Here is a 21337-nt window from a genome sequence, read left to right as displayed (position 1 = left end):
CTGGTTACAAAAAAAGCACTGTGGGATGGGAATTTGCATAGCATGTATCTTCCTATTTCCCACAGCTGAATTCAATGTGCTTCATTTTTTCTCCCTCCTTCAAAGCATCTGAAGGGACTTGCCATGAAAGACTGCCCTTTTGTATTTTATTCAGTGAAAAATGCTACACATAGCTGCAGTCTATTAAATCTAAATCTGGACTCCTAGTACCCAAAGGCATACACTGTAAGGAGCATCATATTAGTGCCATCTAACCACAGTAATCTATGTACTGTACATTAACCATATCTGGAGGCATATCATGTCAGCATAGCTCAGGCCAGCTTTCTTACAATTTCCTATGAGGTTGTGTGACTCAATTTAAATGTACACGGTAGAGTGGCAAATCAACATTTATGGAACTGAAGCTAATACTCAACACGACTGAATTCCATTTAATTTGAGTTATTGTGAGTCGTTTTGCTGAAGGTGATTGGTGGAGCACATTCTGTGTTCTTCAGTATTTTGATTCATATACATACAGTGAGTGCTACAGCGTGGGATGTTGAAGTAAAATGATTTCTCAGATGAGGACAATGTTGCAAGATTATTCTGCACCTGCTGCCAGAGAAACTGAATGGTTGCACCACAGACATTTTCTCACAATCTCTTGAGAATGTTGTCAGGTTGGAATTTATTAAGAGTAGGATGCTCCTAAAAATTGTAATTTGTCACTGGCTTTTTTCTGGTGTCATATCTGTAATTGAATGTTGATAATTAATTTTCTTTTTCATCTAGAGGCATGTACCAGATCATGCCCCTTGGTGCCCCTACAAGTTAACCAATTACTAAACAGTCTGGCTACAGTTCTTTATTTAAAAGCAAGCAAAGTTATATCCAAAACCACACTCACTTATAAGAGTATAAAATGTAATGCAGAGAAGATTTCTTTTTTTGTTGCTGTTTACTTTTCATGGCCATTATTCAAACAATTGCAAACATTACTTAACATTAGGTGTTCTTAGAGCATCCTTATCAAGTACTGACTACGAAGCTCTGCTCAAGAACACATTCTTTTTTTGGCAGCATACATTGATAGATTCATTATTTTGCATTTTATTAAGGTGTAGAAACAGAGTCTAAACAAAGACTGCAGTACTAATCACTTCCCTTCCGAAATGTGCCTGTTTATCCTTCAGTCACCACACAGTACCTCCTTGTTCACAAACAACATATTCCTCCTACCACTACTAATTATTATTTAACAAATAAATACGTAGACGGGCATGAAGAACTCTTAAACAATTCTTAAAAAATAACCCCTTAGACTGATGGAGAATTCATTTCTCTTCCTGAATACCATTCAGAGCTGTTTCTTTTGTTGGAGCTTAGCTGGACAAGTCAGCTCAGGTTGGTAAATCACATATCTCAGAACTGAATTAGTGATCCCTTTCCCCATTGATCTTGTCTCTGCATGCTTCATCTGCCGCATGTGGGAGCCAGGATTTTACAGAAATAAAAATAAAAGCTTCTTCCCAACGGTTTTGACAGCAAGCTAGAGGGTAACTAGCTAGAAGCTCATTTATTTTGAAAGAAAAAAAAAACGTTTAGCGGGAATTTCATTGCTCTTTGTAATTTTCAGAAGGCATGTTTAATAGGTGTTTCCAAAGCTGGCTCCTGCAAGGATTGCAAAGTGTTTCTCACTGGTAGGAAGACCTGGAGGTTACTGCTTCACCAGAGGTGTAGCTACAAGGAAAAAAGTTCATCATTTGTATGAAGTAGCTCTCCTTGACATTGTCAGTCATTCAAAGGGTTCTGACCTTCAAGTACTGTAAATGTTGACTTGTCCAGTCAGCCGGTTCCTGCTTCTGGGGGTAGAGTAGCTATGAATACTCAAACAGGGCTGAAAGGTGACTGGGTGTGCTCTGATAAAGCAGAGTGTTTGCACTACCCTGTTCCTTGGCATACAGTAGCTGTGCACATTCCCAGTATTGGCCAGTAAAGAGCAGAGCAATTTAATTCAGCTCTGTGCCAACAGCTGGAGACTGATGGTGTGTCAATCCAGGTCGGTTTTGATTTGCTTAATATATTTGTTCTCTGAAGCTTTCTAATTGTGGCTGATTGAAGAATTGGAGTGCAAAGCAGTAACAAAGTGGGAGGCACACACAAACACTATTGCCCAAGGGCAGTTGTTGTTTAAGACAGCCAGATGTGAGCCTCTGGCTTTCTCGTACAGTATAAATATTACTTTCAGTGATTTATTCAATTTAAAGCACTTGCTGTATGTTTTTCAAACATGTCTTCCGGATTTGCCTATATAGAAAATACAATCTGTGTGTATAACTGTATAAGGATCTGTAAGAAAATGTTGCTGCTGCCCTTGCATTTCTAAAATACTTTGTATTCCCTAAAGGAAAAACAATGTTTTATTCTTGTGGAGAAGGATTATCATTTTCTTGATAATGAATTAGGAAATTCTAGGAAAATCTGCATTTTATTTCAGTATTATGTTGCATTATCTACAGTATAGTGTCAACTGGTTTCATATTTTCTGCTTACCGTATGCTGTACATGTTAGGGTCTAGTCACACAAGTTCCACTAATGAATAATAGGTTTGTTTCAAAAGCTAATGAATGTATTTGAAAAGGATAACAGTTGCAATGCTAAACATTTGATGAATGGGCAAGTAGTCATCCCAGAATGAAATCCATCTCCTTTGGATGACATCATCACTACAGCTGACATCACCAGTTCCCTGAGGACCGTTTGTTGATATTTCTAAGTTAGGTAAATTTAATCTACTAACAGCAAAACAGAAACACCTTGATGGCTCAATGAAAAGGCTTAGCAGGAGGCTTTTTCAGGCACATGAAATAAACCATTTTAATTGAAAAATGAAGGAAGACTATGAGCAACTGCTAGGCAGGCAGCATAGGCTAAAAATACAATTAATGACTTAATCTCTAGGTGGATGTTCCCAGAATGTTTACAAAATGATGAAACAATGTCATGACAAATGCCTAATACATGTTTATATTATTTTTTCATAATGTCAGTGTGAATCACGAGATCGTCAAGCTGCGTAAAAAATGTATTTTTCGTATGCTTCAACATTTCTGAGTGGGGGGGGACTCTTTCTTAAAAAGTTCAGGTTATGTTTGTTGTCAAATGTGATCTGACACTGAGGCTTCCGTTAATCAAAACCTGACCTCACACCATGTTAATGACAGTATTCCATTGTCATTTACATTTGTGGAGTTTAAGAGGCTTATTCGTTGAAGCTCAGGCATGAGTTATACTTAATGAAAATGAGATGATCATTAGCTATGATTTCACCTTCGGATGGTGAATTCAGAAACAGTGAATTTAAGTAATAATTCCAATTAAAATGAAATGCATACTTCAAAGAATCCAAAACATTTGCCTTGAAGAATGTAGTAATCTAGCTAAATATCTTGCAATGGTAAAATGCTGCTTGTTGCACTTTAAATAATGGTTAAATTACTAAAAATCAAGGCAATTCCTGAATGGAGATGTACATACTTGCTCTGTTTTTGGAAGTAAGCTTTAATTTCTCCTTGTGAACTTTTACCTATTACTACATTGATACAGGCATCTCATAATCAATTAAAGTTTTTCCATCTTTAATTAAAATTCATTCATCCATCCAGTCACAGAAATCTGGTTCCTGGTAATGGTCAGGGCAACAGGAAATCCAGGGATCATAGGGTGCAAAGTGGGACTACGCACAGGATGAGACACCAGTCCGTCACAGGGTATACATACTGTACAAACACACGTCACGCCCTCTGCAGCCAGAGGGCGCTCCTTTTCTGTCCTGTCCCTAGTTTCCTGTCCTTTGCTCTCCTTCAGGTGTCTCTCTCTCTCTCTGGGGCTATATACTGTATTTCCGAGTCACTTATTCTGCTTCGCTCAGCATTGACGTTCGGATGTCCTGAAACCCGCCCACCATCCAGGTCGCCCCACGTCTGCTGCCTGAGGGCATTGGTTTCTATTCGACTCCTGAACTGCTGAGCCCATTCCGCGGCTACGCACATGGGTCTTTTTACGCTCTCCTGCGTCTCCACGGTTTGTCCCTTCCAACATCCGTGACACACACAGGGACAACTAAGAGACAGGAATTCACCTAACCAGCAAGTGGAGGAGATCAGAGCACTGAAGTGAAACTCATGGGAATCCAGGGAGAACACGCAAAATTCCACACCGTAGATAACCCAGGATTAAAGGAAACCCAGAACCCAAAAGTTCAAAGCAACAGAGCTGACGGGCTCTTAGCTTGATGTCTTTAGATGCTTGGTATACAGTATGCTGTAAAAACCTCTCAGATTATGCTAGCCATAATCTTTCTAACTATGAAGAGCAGTTAAAGACTTACAGTAAGTGTACGACACTAGTCTTCAGAGCTTTGTGAACGATAACCTCTGATATGACCTTTCTTCATCAGGTCACTGCATGACATGCGGACCTGCTGCCACTAGCCACACCTCCCCTGGAAGACTTGTTTGACAAACATTTTCCAGCCCAGCCCCCTTAACACCAGCATGACCAACACTAATACCCTCTTCTTCGTAAATCTTTGCAAAGGCTTTGAGCCTGGGATCCAGTTAATCATCAAATTTGTCAAAATATCCAATCTGCTTGGGACTGCTACTGTGTCTCTCCCTTTCTCTCTTCCCTCTCCCCACTGTTGGCCTGGTTTATGGCTAAAGAAGGGGGGGGGGGACTGGTTTTGCATTTGTGCTATTAGTGGGTAATTGATTTTTAATGCTTTCAAACAGTATGAATATGAGTTCACCGCCTCAGGACCATTCACATCCAGTCTCAACTCTGGACTCCTTTAAAAGAGTTCCAGTAATGCAGATAAAGATGTTATAGCAGATGACAAATGCTTTTTTTAGTTCCACAAAACCATAGGGACCCATTGTTTTCCCAACAGCTGCTGTAAGTAAGTAAAGGTTGCTGCCGAAATGTCTTTGTGACAATCTGGTGCACACACTTTGTATGATACAGTACTGTACATGAAGGCCTAAAACACCTTAAAATACAGAAAGCATTTTCCATTAATTTGAATTTATTAAGATGTGTGCATTCTAATAAAAGTTCTAAACATCTCATTCTTGTTAAGATTGATTATGATTTACACTTTTTAAACATTAATTCAAGGAAAACAGAAGAATACCGTTGTTTTGTGGAATGCTAAAACTAATTGTACGCTTCTTGTGATTTTCTATTTACAATTGGAGGAGCACTGAATCTTTCTCATCTTTGTTCTTACTAATATACAGTACATGTTACGTTATGAGCAATAGCTTTGCTACTAAGAGCAACTGCCGAGCATTTTGCTTTCATAACACATCCTCAGGCTGCAATTTGACAGGACACTGGAAGCTGGTTATTCAAGTGAAATGAAACAGTCACTGCAGCTGGAGCATAAATCTTAGCTTCTAATCTCAGGTGCATCAATTTTGTAGATGATATTTTCTTGCCCTGAAATGCCCATTGGGAACCAACAGCAGTTGATTTTTCCCTAGGGGAAATTATTATTTTTGATGAAAGTTGTACATTCCTCTCTCACAGCTCACCAGCATGTTTCTGAGTCGGTTCATCCCGCACTACTGTACAAACATTTTTGTTTCTGTTGAGTAAACTGTCTGAAGAATCTAGAAACCACAATTTTATGTTCACTGAAGTGAGGCTAGAAGTCGTCTACAAACCTTCGGTTTTTGGATGTAGATTCCTTGAGTTTTTTATGCTAGCCTCCTGCTCTTATCATTCCTTCACAAGTTATCAATAAGTGTCCCATTCTAGTTTTACACATTTCTCCTTACCGTCGTCTTTCACTATTCTTCACACAATGACTGAACACGCAGGCAGCAGTGCATGGATCAAATGAAGATTATTTTAATTTTACTACTGTACGTAGAATTTTCTTTACATGCAACGTCACGTGTTGCCTAGCATACGGTACTGTAAGCCCTCTTCGTACATTAAATCTGTACGAGAGCCAATGTGATAAGGTGAGGCTTAAAAGTGTTCTTTTAAGAAGGTAGGGTACTGTAGATATTTTTAGTATTTTTGTATTCTTAGTCTGAACATTGTAACCCTTAATTCGTAACTCACAAATTCTCCCAAACATGTGATTCTGCAAATAAAACGTGCTCTGTTGCAAAGCATTTTGCCCGTGTGCACAGACGCGTTCTGCTTCTGGAGTGGCCTGAAGCAGACGAGCCTCCCCCCCACCCCCAGCAAGCTGTTTAACTGTGTCACCTGTGGTAAAGGAGCCCCTGCTCTGTCTTGATGAAAAATGATCGGCTACTCATATTCACTTGTTCTTTCTCCGTTCTCCCCAGGGAGAAGCTGGCAGCGGCCCGGTTGCAGCGCGAAGTCGCACGAAGCAAAAGCGAAGGAACAATGGTACTGTTCAGCTTTTACTGACTTCAGCATTTTCCTTCCAGTTCCGAAGTTTAGGAAGAATGTACTGTATGTGTGTATTACCGCCCCGTTGCATGAGGAGGCGTTGAATTGGAAGACCTTGCAATGTCACATGCATTATGGAATTAAACGGAGATTTGAGAGCGAGTGCTTTAAGATATAGTTTGAGAGTTTAGACTTAAACACAACACGTACTGTAAAAGCAGAAAATAATAAAAACATTAAAATCGTACATACTGTTACTATCTTCGCCCAGTCTGTTCTGTTGACTACACAGTCAAAGGATTGAGTGTCTTAAAATAGAATAGTTAAAGTAATTACCATAGAGAGGCTTTAATGAAAAGGGTAAGGGAGAGATGACCCGTCCTTAATTCCTTTGTTTTACAACAGAAAGCATAATATCCCCCACTGGAATCCTCCTATCGGATTACAGCATTCCAGATTGTGTCTAAATCTACACAGCAGCACGCGTGAGAGTAAAGGTGAATGCCCTGCATAACATACAACAAATGGCTACACAAGTCTTACAAAACGTTTTTTCCCCCTGAATTGTGTCACATTAAGTGATCTTTTTTGAAACACCCATTGCTAGCGAGATCTTTCAAGAAAGTGTGTGGGGGACACCTCACCCCAAATTTAAATGAACAAAATTATTTTCTGTCGGGAATTAATTTGATGTTCATATGGAAAGAAAACAAATCCTCAGAGTTGACATTTTAGATTGACTGCAGTATATTGAATTGTGGGACAATTCCAATAGAGATGAAACACTCTTCCTCGTGTTGCCATTAAATACCATGAACACCTAAATCATTCCTACACACTGTAGATACAGTACTGTTCAAACAGAAGGTTCTCTGAATTTGTCTTTTGTGTAATTATAGTGCTCTTTCTATGTCTTATTTAATTTACAAACAACTTTTTCACACGGTCAGCATGACACTTTTTTTTCTTCAGTTCAATAGTATCTACGAAATTAATGGCTGTGGTTTCCTGCAAATGTAGGCTTTCAATAGGCTTGGCTTAGTGCATCTATGCTGGCAAAATTAATATGAAATATGAAATGCCATTTTTGTTGCTCAAAATCCAATACATCTCACTTGTAGTCTTTTCTCACTCCTTCAAGTTGGGTCATATACAGTACAGTATGACCAGCATGTTCAGTTTTACTTAGGAATACCACATCATGGTATGATTAAGACAGTTTGTCTGCTGGCCTTTTTCTCCAAGGGATCACGGACTTTCTGGACAGCTCAGTTTGTTTACATTCTTTAAAGGGGTTTGTGTGTTCAGTTATACAACATGCCCACTTGACCTCTTCCTACTAGTGACATTTATAGCCCTGTTTGAAGTGACATTTCCTAGACTGATAATATATTGCTGGAAATAATTACAGGCCTGAGTTTTTTTTTCTTTTTACAAAACCTAAAAGGTAAGGAAATGTCAAATTCCATTAAAACAACATTCTTGAAAATGCAGCAATTTATAGAATGCGCAAAACCCTCACTTCTCATGTTGTCAGTTTCTGCCATACTGTAGGTGCTTGCCTTACATTTAGAGCAGGTGTGTTCGAATTGGATGTACAGTAGAAATGGGAACAGCTCAAGTAAATGAATAGCGGGTGCATCGTTACACTGAAAGTGTGGGGCACAAGACTGGCTTCCCTCTTGATCTTGATCTGAGGAAGCTCTTCATGATAATGAAACACTGATTTTGACCTTTTACACGGTGAGCGCTGCCTTGCGACGTCTCGGTTCTGAGGGAGAAGTTTTGCCTCCTGCATGAGTGGAGCCGCGGAGCTGCTCCTCTGTTTCATCTGGGAGTCTTTGCTGTGCTAATTACCAGCCAGAGCGCATGGTTTAGGATGAGTTATCTGTGTCAGCCAGAAGGGGAGCTGAGGAGAGCCTCCATTGTAGCGTCTGATAATCTCTCCTGGAGTCCGTGGAAGGATGACTGCGATGCATGAGCTCTCAAGGCTCTTCTTAGGCAGCTAATGGTAGCTTTTAAAAAGAGAGTTAATAAAAAAAAATAACGCAGCTCATGGGAGATAATTGTCAGAGTGCTGGCAGCGTAACTTAGTAGCTGCAGAGCCTTCCGACATCCAGAGTCTGAAAATGGATTAGACACTGTAGCTCAGTACCCTTTGAAGTGTGTGTCCTTACGTTCTGCTTTTTTTTTTTTTTCTCGAGCCATAATATCCCAGCAGCTTCACTCCCATTTCTTTTCCGGGGGGTGGTGGTAATGGGGGGTGGGGGGTTGCTGCATTGAACTAGATCTGAAGTAGGTGATGGGATTTAGACATGGGCATCATCCCAGCTTGTGATTTACATTTTTTTTATGGTTACGTCGTTCCAGATGGCTCCGTATCAAACTCCTTTTTTACTCTTAATTTTGTGCATTCTGGGCTCAGCCCTCTATGCATGGCTTCCCTTCTAAAAGCAGATGTGTCTGATTTGAACTCAAAACTGAAACCTAAAAATTGTATTCTGACACTGTGCTTTACAATTTAGAGTAATAGAGTGAAAACACGAGGCTTTTATACACATTTATACAATGGTCAGCTTGTGGAACATACAGTAAACGTCCAGAGTTGTGGTGCAACCTTGTTAGTCGTATCAGATATTGTATGAAAATCATTATCTTTTTCAAGTAATATTAGCATTGATAAAATTCAGCTTTAAAGACACGTGGCTTGTTTTTGTGAGGTCAAATCAAAGACTATTTTGAGATAACCTGGCCAGCAGGAGTAAGAAGCAGTCTGATTCTGTGATGTAGAGCACACGTATGGCAGTATGGTACAGACAGGGTGTTCTCACAGATCTGGAGTGTGGTGAGGTAAAGCAAGACCCAAGGGGCATTTAAAGCAAGGTCATCTGGGGTCAGCAGAAGCAACAAGCAACTGGGCTGTTGTCTTTGCAATGATGAGAACTGTTGCATGAAGAAAAGAGTGCCACACGAAATGTAAATCGGTTTCAAGGCAGAATATCTGAGTCCAGAAAGAGGCTAAAATGTGAATCACCATGCATTCCCATATGGAGGGCCTCTGGCTATATAAATGTGTATGCTGTGGTCTCTGAAAGAGACTTGGTGACCATGGTAGTGATGGCATTGAGGTCAACTTGGATGTAGCTCTAAATGATCTTATGACTTTCACAGAGGGAATGTGTCTTCTGTAACGTTGCAAATCTTTCTCCCCCTGGTTCGATCTGTTGGTCTGTTCGTTGAAATTTTGTTTCGACAGACAATAGTATTCAAACCCCACAAGGCTGGTCGAAGTCTGCAGCAGACGAAAAAATATCACTGGGGTGGACTGCCCCGCCAAGCTTGCTGATCTGTTATTAACTGTTTTTAGCATATTCTTAGAAATGATGCTGTCTACTGTTAAATATCCTAGGAGAGCAGCAGAAGAGAATCTTATTGCCTCAGACATGGGGACCATGTTTCATCTTTGTAGCATATGTGAGGATGGCAACACACTGTGCTGAAAAGTGTCCTCAATCTTCCTGCTGTCTTCTTTTACCAGTTGTTTTGTAGAAGGGGGTCAGGTTACCTCAGATTGCAAGCTGAAGAAAAAACATTAGGCATGCTGTTCTTCTGCAACAGTATTCTCAACTGCTCTGTCTTTTCTGATGATTTCTGTTATTTTATGTTGAATACACTTGACATGGTTTAATGTATTTTTTTATATTCCTATGGTTTTTACCATGCATTATGCGTTTTAGTTTATTACTAGCATCTCACAAAGACATACATTGCCAATGGAAGAATAGCAAAACTGATCCTGGACAAACATACTGTAGCACTCAGTACAGTAGGTTTTTCTCTTGGCTAGAAAGTTTTAAACTAAAAAACAAGGATTTTGGTCCTTAAATGCACATTAAATCCTTCTGAAGTAGCATTTGTGAATCCAGCTTTGAAAGACTGGTTGCAAAATGCTCCATTTCCATTTGGAAACATTAGCACTTGTACCTTTTATATATTTGACATAAAGTCTTTTACATAAAGCCATTTTACAGGTTTTCTAATTTTGTGCAGAGCAGCACTATAACACAATTTTACAAATAGTTTTTTTTCCAAATGAAACTACCTGTTTTAGAAAGTTTATTTTAATAAACTGCATCTTAATATTCATAGCACTTAAAATTACCCATGTATTCCTAAATAGAAAATAATACTTTTTGCAGAGAATTTCACTATAAATGAAATTTCCATCCATGCGTTTTTTAAATGCTTTATCCTATTCAGGGTGGCAGGGGAGCCGGAGCCTATCCTGGCAAGCAATGGGCATGAAACCTGAATGATATTCATGAATTCTAATTGATATTATTTAATAAAGTTGCATAACAACTACTTATTTTATTTTTTAATATAACATTTATTTGAATATGGTTGTTTGATCAATTAAGCTAGTAAACTCAAATTATCCCACTCTTACCAACAGAAAAGGTACTGAACACACAGGATAGTCAAGTCCCCTGGTGGAACTAACCAGACAAATTTCATTGAATAAATTAGACATTTGTATTGTGATTTTAGACTTTGGAGTTCACTCAAAACTAGTCTGTGGTTTTTACACTTGAGAAAAAAAGTGCTTTTAAAATTTTCTGTTCTGCGAGTGCCTTGCCTATGTTTTTATGCAGCAACATCTGCTTTAGGGATCATTGACATTCCTGAGTGTTAAAATCAGATGGTCTCAGGTGCCCAGTTCTGAAGAACATACTTATCTTGCCCCAGCATTGAAACCTGACATATCCTACGGCATTTCACTGGGTCTTCAGGGCTTGTCAATTCCTGGTGGCAAACCTTGAATATCATCTTGTGCTCATTACTGCTCATTACTGATTTTGTTGGCAGCTTTTGAATGTGATGGCCAAACTGTTGTTTTTTTTTCATCCTTTGTTTTACTATTGCATTGGGAGCAGAATATAAAATTTTGGTCAGCCAGTGAACATTACAGTTTACTTCAGTGAAATACATTTTTTTCCTGCATTTCATACAGTACCACAAACAGTTTATTTTTCAGAGTCTTATTTAATTTTTATTTGCAAAATTAATCCATTATCATAATCATTTTTTTGTATTTATAATTTTTACATTGTGAACGGTTCTTAAATTATTTGGCTGACACTTTTATCCAGATCCATTTACAGAAATTACTGTTACATATTTTTATCTGTAGATTTTTTGGTACACATTAATAATACTGGATTTGCTGTAGTAATGTACAAACCTACAAGATTATTACAGTATACTATACGTCTGCCAATGTCAAACACTGCACCAGTTTGAGGGAGGGTTCTATGTTCTGCAATTTATGTTTCCCTTAACTTTTTAGGAGGTTTATTTGGTTAGACTAATTACCTTAGCACTCTGATTTGTTTTGTAAATGTAGGATTTCTGCATGTAATAATGTATCAACAAATATGATGTTAACAAATCCAAGATCAAAGAAACTACTGGCACACTCGAATAACACCATTCATTTTTCTCTTGATTTTTAGTAGTCACTTCACGCTTTAAGAAAGTGATGTTTTGAACCCTCATGGCCCTCGCTATCATTTTGTTTTAACTTGAAGCGAATTACATATAGAAAACACATATCATTTGAGTTATTTTTTATCCTCTAAAAATTAAGACCATTTTCCTTTGATTGCAAGTTTGTTTTTGAGTTCTCACCTCAGTGCTCTGGAAGTGACAAGCATGAGCTCAGTAACTTTACAGCACTTACTGTACTTCTGAAGGAATGGGCAGGTCTAGTGCTCACATTCTGTCCTTAAGCCCAAAATATGTTTGGGTATGTTATATAAATACACTAGTAAGTTTTTCTAGGAATATGGGTATTCCTAGTAAATACCCATATGTATTGTGTGTATGTGAGTGGTAGGTTCAATTAAGGCAGAACTACAAGCTGCCATGAGCTCTGTTTTTACTCTCTACACTGGCACACCTAATGTGTGCGTTTTGTTGGCTATGCCATATTTGTGGGTTCTGCAAATACTCCCTTTATTTTGCATTCAAAAGAAACTACAGAAATCAATCATGTCTCCAGTATGATTTATTTATGGATGTTGAAAGGAAGTGGCATTGTCTTTCATGTCTGTGTATATTAGGTCTGGCAATGCCTGGGGCTTTGATTTAACATGTACACAACAGTGGATTTGTGTGTGGCAAAAAGATTATCGGGGCTTCATTCCCAATTCCATTTCACACCTGCACCCTTTGTCATAAACCTACAGCATTACAAGAATGGTGTTGTCCCCGAAGGATAGACCCCTGCCCTGCTATAATGGTACTACAAACAATTGATTTATGGATGTATTAGATCTTATTTCAGACATACCAGCCGCTAATTAATTTAAAGCCCACTTAGGGCCAATTAGAGTCTTATTAAACCTTGTAAGAGGGTGCAGGTGTCAGATTGTAAAGGATATACAGTATAGAAAAGAGAAATGCAGCTAGTTATGAGATTACTTACAGTATACACATTTTAACCTTTTATTTATTGTTTTTCTGCTATAAATTTCTTTTAAGATTTCAAACTGTTGTCTGAAAAAAAATGACTTATTTCAATTTGAATAAACTGCAAAAAACACACTTCTTTTCACTTAATGTGTCTAAATAATTAATCTATTATGTTGCTGTTCTGCTTCTGAAATAGAAATAAATAAATTAATATATATATATACAGCTCATTCCATTCACATGCATATTTACATCATACAATCTAATTTTTATTTTCTCATTTTCTTTTTGTTTAGATAAATATTAAACAGAGGAATCTGCCAATAATGGATATGAAATCCTTATTTTGTTCATATGGCTGGGGTACTATATAAAACTATAAATAAGGGATATGTTCAGGCAGTATTCTAAATACAGTGGTAATTCTATGTTTTTTGACTATGATTTGGTACAAATATATGTAAAGAGTTAATTATACATTTGTTTGGGACATTATTACTCACATTTTAACATTTTAATAACTATTCAGTTATTATTTCAGAAATTTGCATATCAAAAGGGAAACATTGACAAGTTCAGGGCAATATACATACTGTGCAGTAAGTTTTCTTCTGTGTTAAGTCACTTTTGGGGTATACTGTAAATTGACTTGCCAATATTTTTTCTACCTTTTCTCCAGCAGAGGGGGCCAAAATCTATAAAGTACCCTGAGATTGAATTCTAGAGACACAATACTATAAACTTTATTTTAGCCAGCTGATTAAGCCATTGTGGAATCTTCACATCAGTGAGTGTGGAATATAAGTGAAAACATGATCAATTAAAGAAAGTGAGCTGTGAGCATTTTTTCCAATGTTAAAATGTTTTATTGTTTTATACTTTTTTTGCTCCAAATCTCATTGTCCTGGCTTCTGTGAGCTTACAGGGCCATCTACAGGTTAAAGGGAGAGATAACCAACAAATGCACCCCGCTATTCAGAAATCATGTTATAGAACTGTGTTTCTTGTCAAGATGTCCAGAATGGACGTTTCAACATCGTGTTATTCTCTTTCTGTCATTGCTTATGCCTACGGGAGAATATTTCTTGGTATACATTTGCAATGTACTGTATGTTACACGCTGCATTTCGACCTCCGCAATAGGCACCTTTATTATGTAATTTAAAGTAATAATAAACAACATGAAATTTTAAAAAATAAGTATTTAAATTATGAGGTATTGCCTGACCTTTGGCCTTTACTTATTTCCATTTAAGGACTAATTGTTTTGTATTTGGCTTCAGTCTATGCATTGCGCCAACAACACATTCAGTTCTGAACTTTTTGGACATGCTTCCATTTTCTTAAAGAAAAAACATAGAATAGTTTTGGCTACATAGTCACTTAAGTCTGATATAAGTGAATATTTCATCTGTTATAAATTAAAATTGTTTGGTAGCAATTCAGATAATATAAAAATAAACTGAAATGTAGGATTTAATGAAAAAGGCCCAGTAAAATATACTCATAAATTTGACAAAAACTAAAATCTGATATTGGGTATATTATGAAGCAACACATTGTTATTGCAGCTTTGGCTATAGTTGTTCCTTTGACTTGCTTTGAATTTTTATGACGTGGTATAAAAGCCCAGGGCTTGTGAAAAAGAACATGATTACAGAGAAATGAAACTGCAACTACAAATGTTTCCATTAAATTTGGCAAGATTTATGAAAATTGTAATTTTTGCAAAAGCTGTTTTCAAGGAAAAATCAATTCCATCCATCTTAAAACAACAAACAAGTAATTTACGGATTTGGAACTTGTTTTACTCTTGCTTGGCCAAAAAAGTTTGGGGTCCAGATAAATGTACTGTATTAGATTAGAGCTCATTTGAGGTAGTGTAATGGAAGATTTTTGCTGCTTTTGTGCAGATTGGCATCATCTTCATACAGTATATATTCATCATCTTCATTTAAACTGAGTACAAGAATATGTATTCTTACAATATGTGATTCTTTTGGGGAATTATTGAGCTTTAGTCAGAGAGTCTGATGATACGTGATGTAGTGTCTTTGTGTGAGCTGGCAGGGCTTCTACCCTTTATAACATAACATAACATCACTTTATTAACCCTATACAATTTTTTGCATTAGGAATTTGTCTTTTCGCATACCCCAGCTTGCTCTCCATGAGACACAGACACACAGACAGGGAGAGAAGCTGAGGGTCAGTGCGCAGGGTCTGCCATTGTACAGCACCCCTATACCCCTGGGGTTAAGGGCCTTGCTCAGGGGCCCAACAGAGTAGGATTCCTCTGCCGGCTGCAGTATTTGAACAGGCAACCTTCCAGCCACTGGCACAGATCCTTAGCCACAGAGCCACCTCTCCACCCCAATTTATCAAGCCTAGTGATTGATTGCCTTACTAAAACATACATATTGTAGTTCTATTTCTATTCTTTGTTTTGCAATGTGAAATTTATTATAAAAAGACCACTGTCACCCATGTGTTGTTGTGCGTTTACACTGATACACATACCTTACTTTCATTCACAAAGGGTTTGGGAATCTGGAGAAAGCTGTTCAACCATGTCTGGCGTCTTTGAAGAAAAAGCTCAGGTCCTAGGATAATTTAGCTACTGAAAACAATGAGCTAGATAGTTCAAACGGCCTCCTCCCCTTGGAAACCTTTCTAAGTTCTTATATATTTATTTATATATTTAGCAATAATTGGTAATAATATATGACAATGTAACCATCTTTATGCAAAATAATGAACACTGTAAATTCTGATCTAAAAAGAATATACTTTTCTAAAAGCAAATTAAATATAAAAATATAAGTTTTGCAAGCAATAATACATTTTAGATTAAAATACAGTTTAAATTGACTTAAAATACAGTAAAAAGGGTAAATCATTCAAATCTTCTTGGATAGTTTCTGAGAAGAAAAGTTTCTCTTGCTTCATGCTCAGAGGTAGGGCTTGGCCGTGCACTTCGTGTTCGCTTTTGACTACCTTCTCTGCAGGGTAACCCCGCTCTTTGGGGGGTTAAATAAACCTTTAAAAGCAGAGAAATTACTGGTTCAAATACAGATGTTTGTCATGCTCCAGGCATGCTGAGGGGTGGTTTATGTTACTGTAGTGGTGAATTTATTACCACCATTATGTCTCGTGTAGTGTCTCCCTGATAGACTGTAAAACTAGTCCACATAGTAGCCTGCAATTTATTGGTCTCTTGAAGACCATGAGTGGTTTTAGTGGTGACTTGGGTTTTATGTGGCTTGGCTGCCTGCTTCCCATAATTAAACAGCTATTTGATGGAAAGTCTGCAAAGCCGCAGGATAAATGTGTTTCAGATCTTGTACACTGGTTAAGCTAGAAATGATATAGGAAAAAGTTACAGGAAATCTTATTGGGGGGAAAAAAGTTATAGGAGAAAAATTCCCAAGTTAGGAAATATAGCTCAATAATCAAGGAGTGTTGAATTAAAATTGTTCAAGGCAATAGTAAAACCCCATTTAGAAGTGTGGTTGGCACACTATAAAAAAAGGTATTGCTGCTCTAGAATCAGTCCAAAAATTTCAGCCAGGTCTGTTCCTTGGCTTAAAGAAATGTCCTACACTGACAGGCTGAAGGGAAAGAATCTTTATAGTCCTGAACAAAGAAGAATCTCAAAGGACATACAAATAGTCTTCAGATTTCACCAATACTTGTTTTGTTATGATAAATTTAGAATCAGGTTTCAGATGGTCTTAGATGCTTCTGAAGTTTGCAGTCAAATTAATGTTTATTTTTACATACTGTACATATAAAAGTATTTAAATATGTTTACTTTATACATTGGAAGGTGTGTTATTTGATTTGTGTAGATTTGCACAGTCCAATATTTAGTCTGAACTTACTCAGAGTTGAGGTATTTGTTAACACACTCGCTGAACTCACTTCTTAACAGAGTCCCATGCTAAAAGCTTACACCTGCACTCATCACATCCTTATTGTTTGTATTCCATAGAACAGGCAAGCCCACTAGAGGGCAGTTTTTAACCACCATAAACTCTTTACACTTGATGGGAAATCAAGCTGTCAAGATTTTAGATCCTGGTGAAATTAATTGTATAATTTCCATCCAGGCTAACAAACAGGTTTTATTACAGTAATCAGTTGTAAATGACAACATAGACACTGCATTTAAAATAGAGGAGTAATTAGATTTTTTTGTTTTGGTTGTTGTTGCAAATTGTGCATAGATTGTAGTGTATTATAATAATAATAATTGTTGTTGTTGTTAAACCTAGAAAAGTGATTGTGTGTTTTTTATGCCAGGGTTAGAGCATATTTCATTTTAAGACCTGCTTCGATAAGTTAACGCTAAGTTGAGACAGTGTTATGCAATGAGGTCTCAGCTTTGCCTGTTTGGGTCTGGTGCCTGCTGAGCAGTGGACAGCATGTGCAACAAAGTAACTTGTCCTTTGGACATGGAAGTTAATGTTTTTCCTTCTCTCTGTCTCTCTTGGGAATTTTATATTTGCTTGGAAGAAACAACCTCTTGATTGTGTCTAACCAAACTTTACAAATTTAGCAAGCAGAGCCTCTGAAATTATTTTTTAAATGATTGTCACCAGTGTTACAGTGCTAGTTACTACAGTAAAGTCAACTTAAAATAACAAAAAAATAATTGAAATTGATGTATTGCATATTGTAGATATCAGGTGTAGTTTATGAAACTTAAAGCAGAAAAAAACAAGAAGGGTGGGCAGCTTTTTCCCTAAAACCACATCAAAAATTCCTGTATGCAGCCTTAAATGCACTTCCTCTTAATTTTCACACAAGCTTTCTGGTCTATTTCATTAGCATTCATAAGTCTGTCAGTACAATGAATTATAGATTAGATCATTTTTATTGTTGTCCACGATAATCGTCTCTGTTCAGCAATAACGAATTCTGAATAACCTGCGTAAGACTGGAACGAAGTCTGGAAATTTACATTATTTTAACCTATTTTAAAGGCCCTAAGTCTTTTCAATTAAATCAAAATACAAAAAAACATGGCCGGAATTATACACATTATTTTCCACTTGCGAGGAATGAACCAGAGAGGCAGCTACAAGGGTGAAGATGGGGTGGTAAAAAAGAGGGGCTCAGCAGGTGAGGTGTATCCTCGCAGGACTGAGGAGAGACGTACTTTGTTCATGGAGAAAGGGCTTTATCAGAATTGGGAAGCCAGGCTGCTGTGAATTTGTGCTTTAGAACATCTTGCCAGGTGTTTTATAAAAAGAATTATTGATTTCACATAGAAAACTGTTAAAACAGCAGTCGCTGAAGCTTAGATGAAAGGGAGGATGGGCAGAGCACACTAAACTAACAGCCAGTTATAAATCTCTACTAAAGGGATATGCATACTGATGGGATCAGCTTCAAATGGAAGTGCTAATGTTTGTGTATTGATATTATGAGGAAATTCCCCATAGAAAATAGCCATTTTTGTTTCCTGATATTGTACACAGTTTACTCTTAACACTGGGTAAAAGATCAAGTGTGTTAGATACCACTTAAGTATCGCTGGCTGGACAGGGATTAGCATTGAGTAAGTTATCCGATTTCTTTTCTGAACTGTCCGTTGCTTGTCTAGCAATGAGATCTGTTACAGCCATGTTAATATTATGTTGTTAAGCAATAAAGATTTTTCTTATGCCTTCTGGTTTTTAGTATTCCTAAAAAAAGCTATTGCAAAGTGAAGAATTTGAGACTACCACATTGACTATTGAACCTAAATTAGCTCAGATTATTCCTACTTTTAAATGGATTCAGTTCTAGAAAAAAAAAGTTTTACCACTGGATGGCACAACTTTTTTCTTTGCTCTGAATCAAAGAAAAAAACAACATTTAGGGTAATTCAACACAAAATTATGGACAAGATTGTGATGTTAATGTTATAGGGTTTTTAATACCCTCCTCTAAAGACTTTTGCTTGGTTAAACAAATGAATAAAAGACAACTGAGGAGAAATTTGCATTTACATTGAAAACCTGGAGAATACCCACTCATACCATACAGCATATACCAGAGAAACCTGTCCTGTACCTTCCTTAAGGGCACACCTCCCAGCTGGGATTTAAACCCATGAGTCTCGGGCCTAGAGCCCTAACCACAACTCCACTCCTGTTTCCTAAGTGGAAACTACGTGGCAGTACATTTAACAATAAAAACAGGAAGCACTTCTTCATCCAAAGGGTAGGGGGGTCTGGAACAAACTACTCAGCTGTGCTGAAGTCGATACCTCCTCTTTTTTCAATGTACAGCTAGATGAGATCTAATACTCACTTCACATCTCTCTATCAATATGAACCACTCGGCAAAACAGGACGTTTAACTCTAAATTAATGACCTTACGTGCACAAATTGTTACAGGCTTGCATACTGCACAATCCAACAATAGCATCCTTAACGCATTTAACACATTTGTTTACACATCCTTAACACATTTGTTACAGTCCATTCCATAAAGATGGTTTAGTTGGTGAAATATTACTGTTTTTTTTGTTAAAACATGCCTATTTGGCCTCATTTCAGATATTGTACAGTATTTGGGTACACAGAGATTTCTCTTTATTTCTTATTTGTAGAAATTCTTTGCATTCCACTGATATCTGCTTTGTTCAGATGACTTCACAAGGTGTATTTGACAGATAATCTGTACTCCTCATTTAAATTGTTGTCCAAGTGTACAGATATTTCATCTAGACCCTCCCAGTCTGGCACTTCTGATTAATCAAAGTCTCTCTCTCATCTGCTTTGTCCCTATTAATCACGGGGGTTATAAATGATAACGCCATATGAAATATTGCTTCATTTGTCTTACTCTAGCGGATAATACGGCATGGCCAGTATTTAATTTTATCTACAACAATAGCTGTTTATTCTCAGTATTACATTTGCTTCGTTTGCTTTAAACAGGATCAAATGCAGAGCAAACAAATACACAATGTTCAGCAGCTGCAGAGCAAAGACTTTAAAAGTTTATCTACTCCAGTGGGTGGCCAAGATTTGTTTAATGATCTTTTTAGCCATGAGGCATTATTATTTAGATTGGAGTTTTTTGCTGCAGGATTTACCGGCTACTGGAATCCATAGCGTTTTTGTATACCTCTACATCTAACGTCACTAAGAGGGTTAGCTGCCCACCTCAGCCCAGATTTTTCTAAAGCCACTATTTAAATGGAGTTGTATCCAATGCATTCTTCCAAGGATTTGAAGTGAAGTGCAGAGCAGATGTACAGTAGCAGCGTTTTTTACCAGAGCTAATTTAAAATAAGCACGCAAACATCCATCAGTTTAATCTGACTTTGATCACTCTTGGCTGGGTGAATGTGCTCACTGAGCATACCTCGTTTTCAAGTCATTGGGCTGATACTCTTCAAGAAGTCCATGTTTCCATAAGATAAAGATCACTCATGTCAAGAGTCATGCCTTAATTAAGGCTAATTAAGATCTCTTTCCACCACCATGGGAATGTACTTTCTCATGCATCAAATATTATTCTTTTTATTGAGTGTTGCACTGTTACATAAATTCTTTTTTTTACCTCAAGGAAACAACCACTACATTTATTTGTATGATTATTTGGTGATCTGTGGAATCTCGTGCATTTTAAGTACAGACCTCTCTAAAACAATTTAAAGCTGATAATTTCCTTGGTTAGAAATAAAACGAAGCACAAAAGATTAACAGAAATGGTCATTCTGGAACATGCAGATGATATACTTAAAACAGTTTAGTATTTAAAAGCTTAAAAGAAACGTACTGTTTACTTTTTAATGATAGTTTTGTAAATTTAAAATATTTATTTCATATTAAAAACAATGTGCTATACACTTTTTGCCATAGTTTCCCATTTTAGAGATCAGTTGATTTTGTATTTTGATCACCAGTATTTTCTCCATTTTATTTTTGGTTTTGGATAAAATAACCTACAGTAAGTATTCATTCCTGTGCCAAATATCTTTCCCCTTATTTAGCAAAAGCTCTTCTAAATAGGCTTAAGGCTTACATGACAAGACCCCCTCTACTGTGAAAAATAGTTGCATTGCTAAACCTTTCGTAAAGAAGATTAGCAAAATCATTTTGTCACAAATACTGTAGGTTCACATTTAATTCCAAGGATTTTGCCAAAGCAATACACTGATTATGAGAGTGTTCTAGTGAGCTTTAATTATGTTTATTTTTGTATGTTTTTAGCTGCAGACATCTGTGTTTTCTTTGTACAGAATATTTAATAATAGTCAGAATAAAAAGAGTAGAGCCATATACAGTATGAACTAGATTCCACCTTATAAAAGTTATTTCCTTTCTGCTTTGTAATATCTGGAAACATGTTTCCTGGAACTGAAATCTTTGTTGAATTCCAAATTTCAGAAAAGTTAAAAAGTTTTGAATGAGCTATTATATGGTGATAGAGAAAAC

At 37.1% G+C, this 21337-nt stretch overlaps 1 protein-coding gene across 14 annotated transcripts in view; it reads left to right on the top strand.

Moving 5' to 3' along the window:
• The window catches only part of LOC148649414 (nck-associated protein 5-like), a 263578-nt gene that overhangs the window by 126363 nt on the left and 115878 nt on the right, over positions 1–21337 (top strand). For 11 of the 14 annotated variants that reach the window (XM_088606030.1, XM_088606032.1, XM_088606033.1 and 8 more), the window contains one exon: positions 6352–6415. In XM_088606030.1, coding sequence (XP_088462156.1) covers positions 6352–6415 — 64 coding nt within the window. The remainder of the gene's footprint in view (positions 1–6351; positions 6416–21337) is intronic. The other 3 variants (XM_088606035.1, XM_088606038.1, XM_088606028.1) reach the window with 1 other exon arrangement.

The sequence above is a fragment of the Lepisosteus platostomus genome, chromosome 14 (genome assembly GCF_059453375.1).
Source record: "Lepisosteus platostomus isolate fLepPlt1 chromosome 14, fLepPlt1.hap1, whole genome shotgun sequence".
In the NCBI taxonomy this organism is placed as follows: Eukaryota; Metazoa; Chordata; class Actinopteri; order Semionotiformes; family Lepisosteidae; genus Lepisosteus; species Lepisosteus platostomus.
The sequence above is the reverse complement of the archived record's forward strand: the minus strand, read 5'-3'. Positions and strand labels throughout refer to the sequence as shown.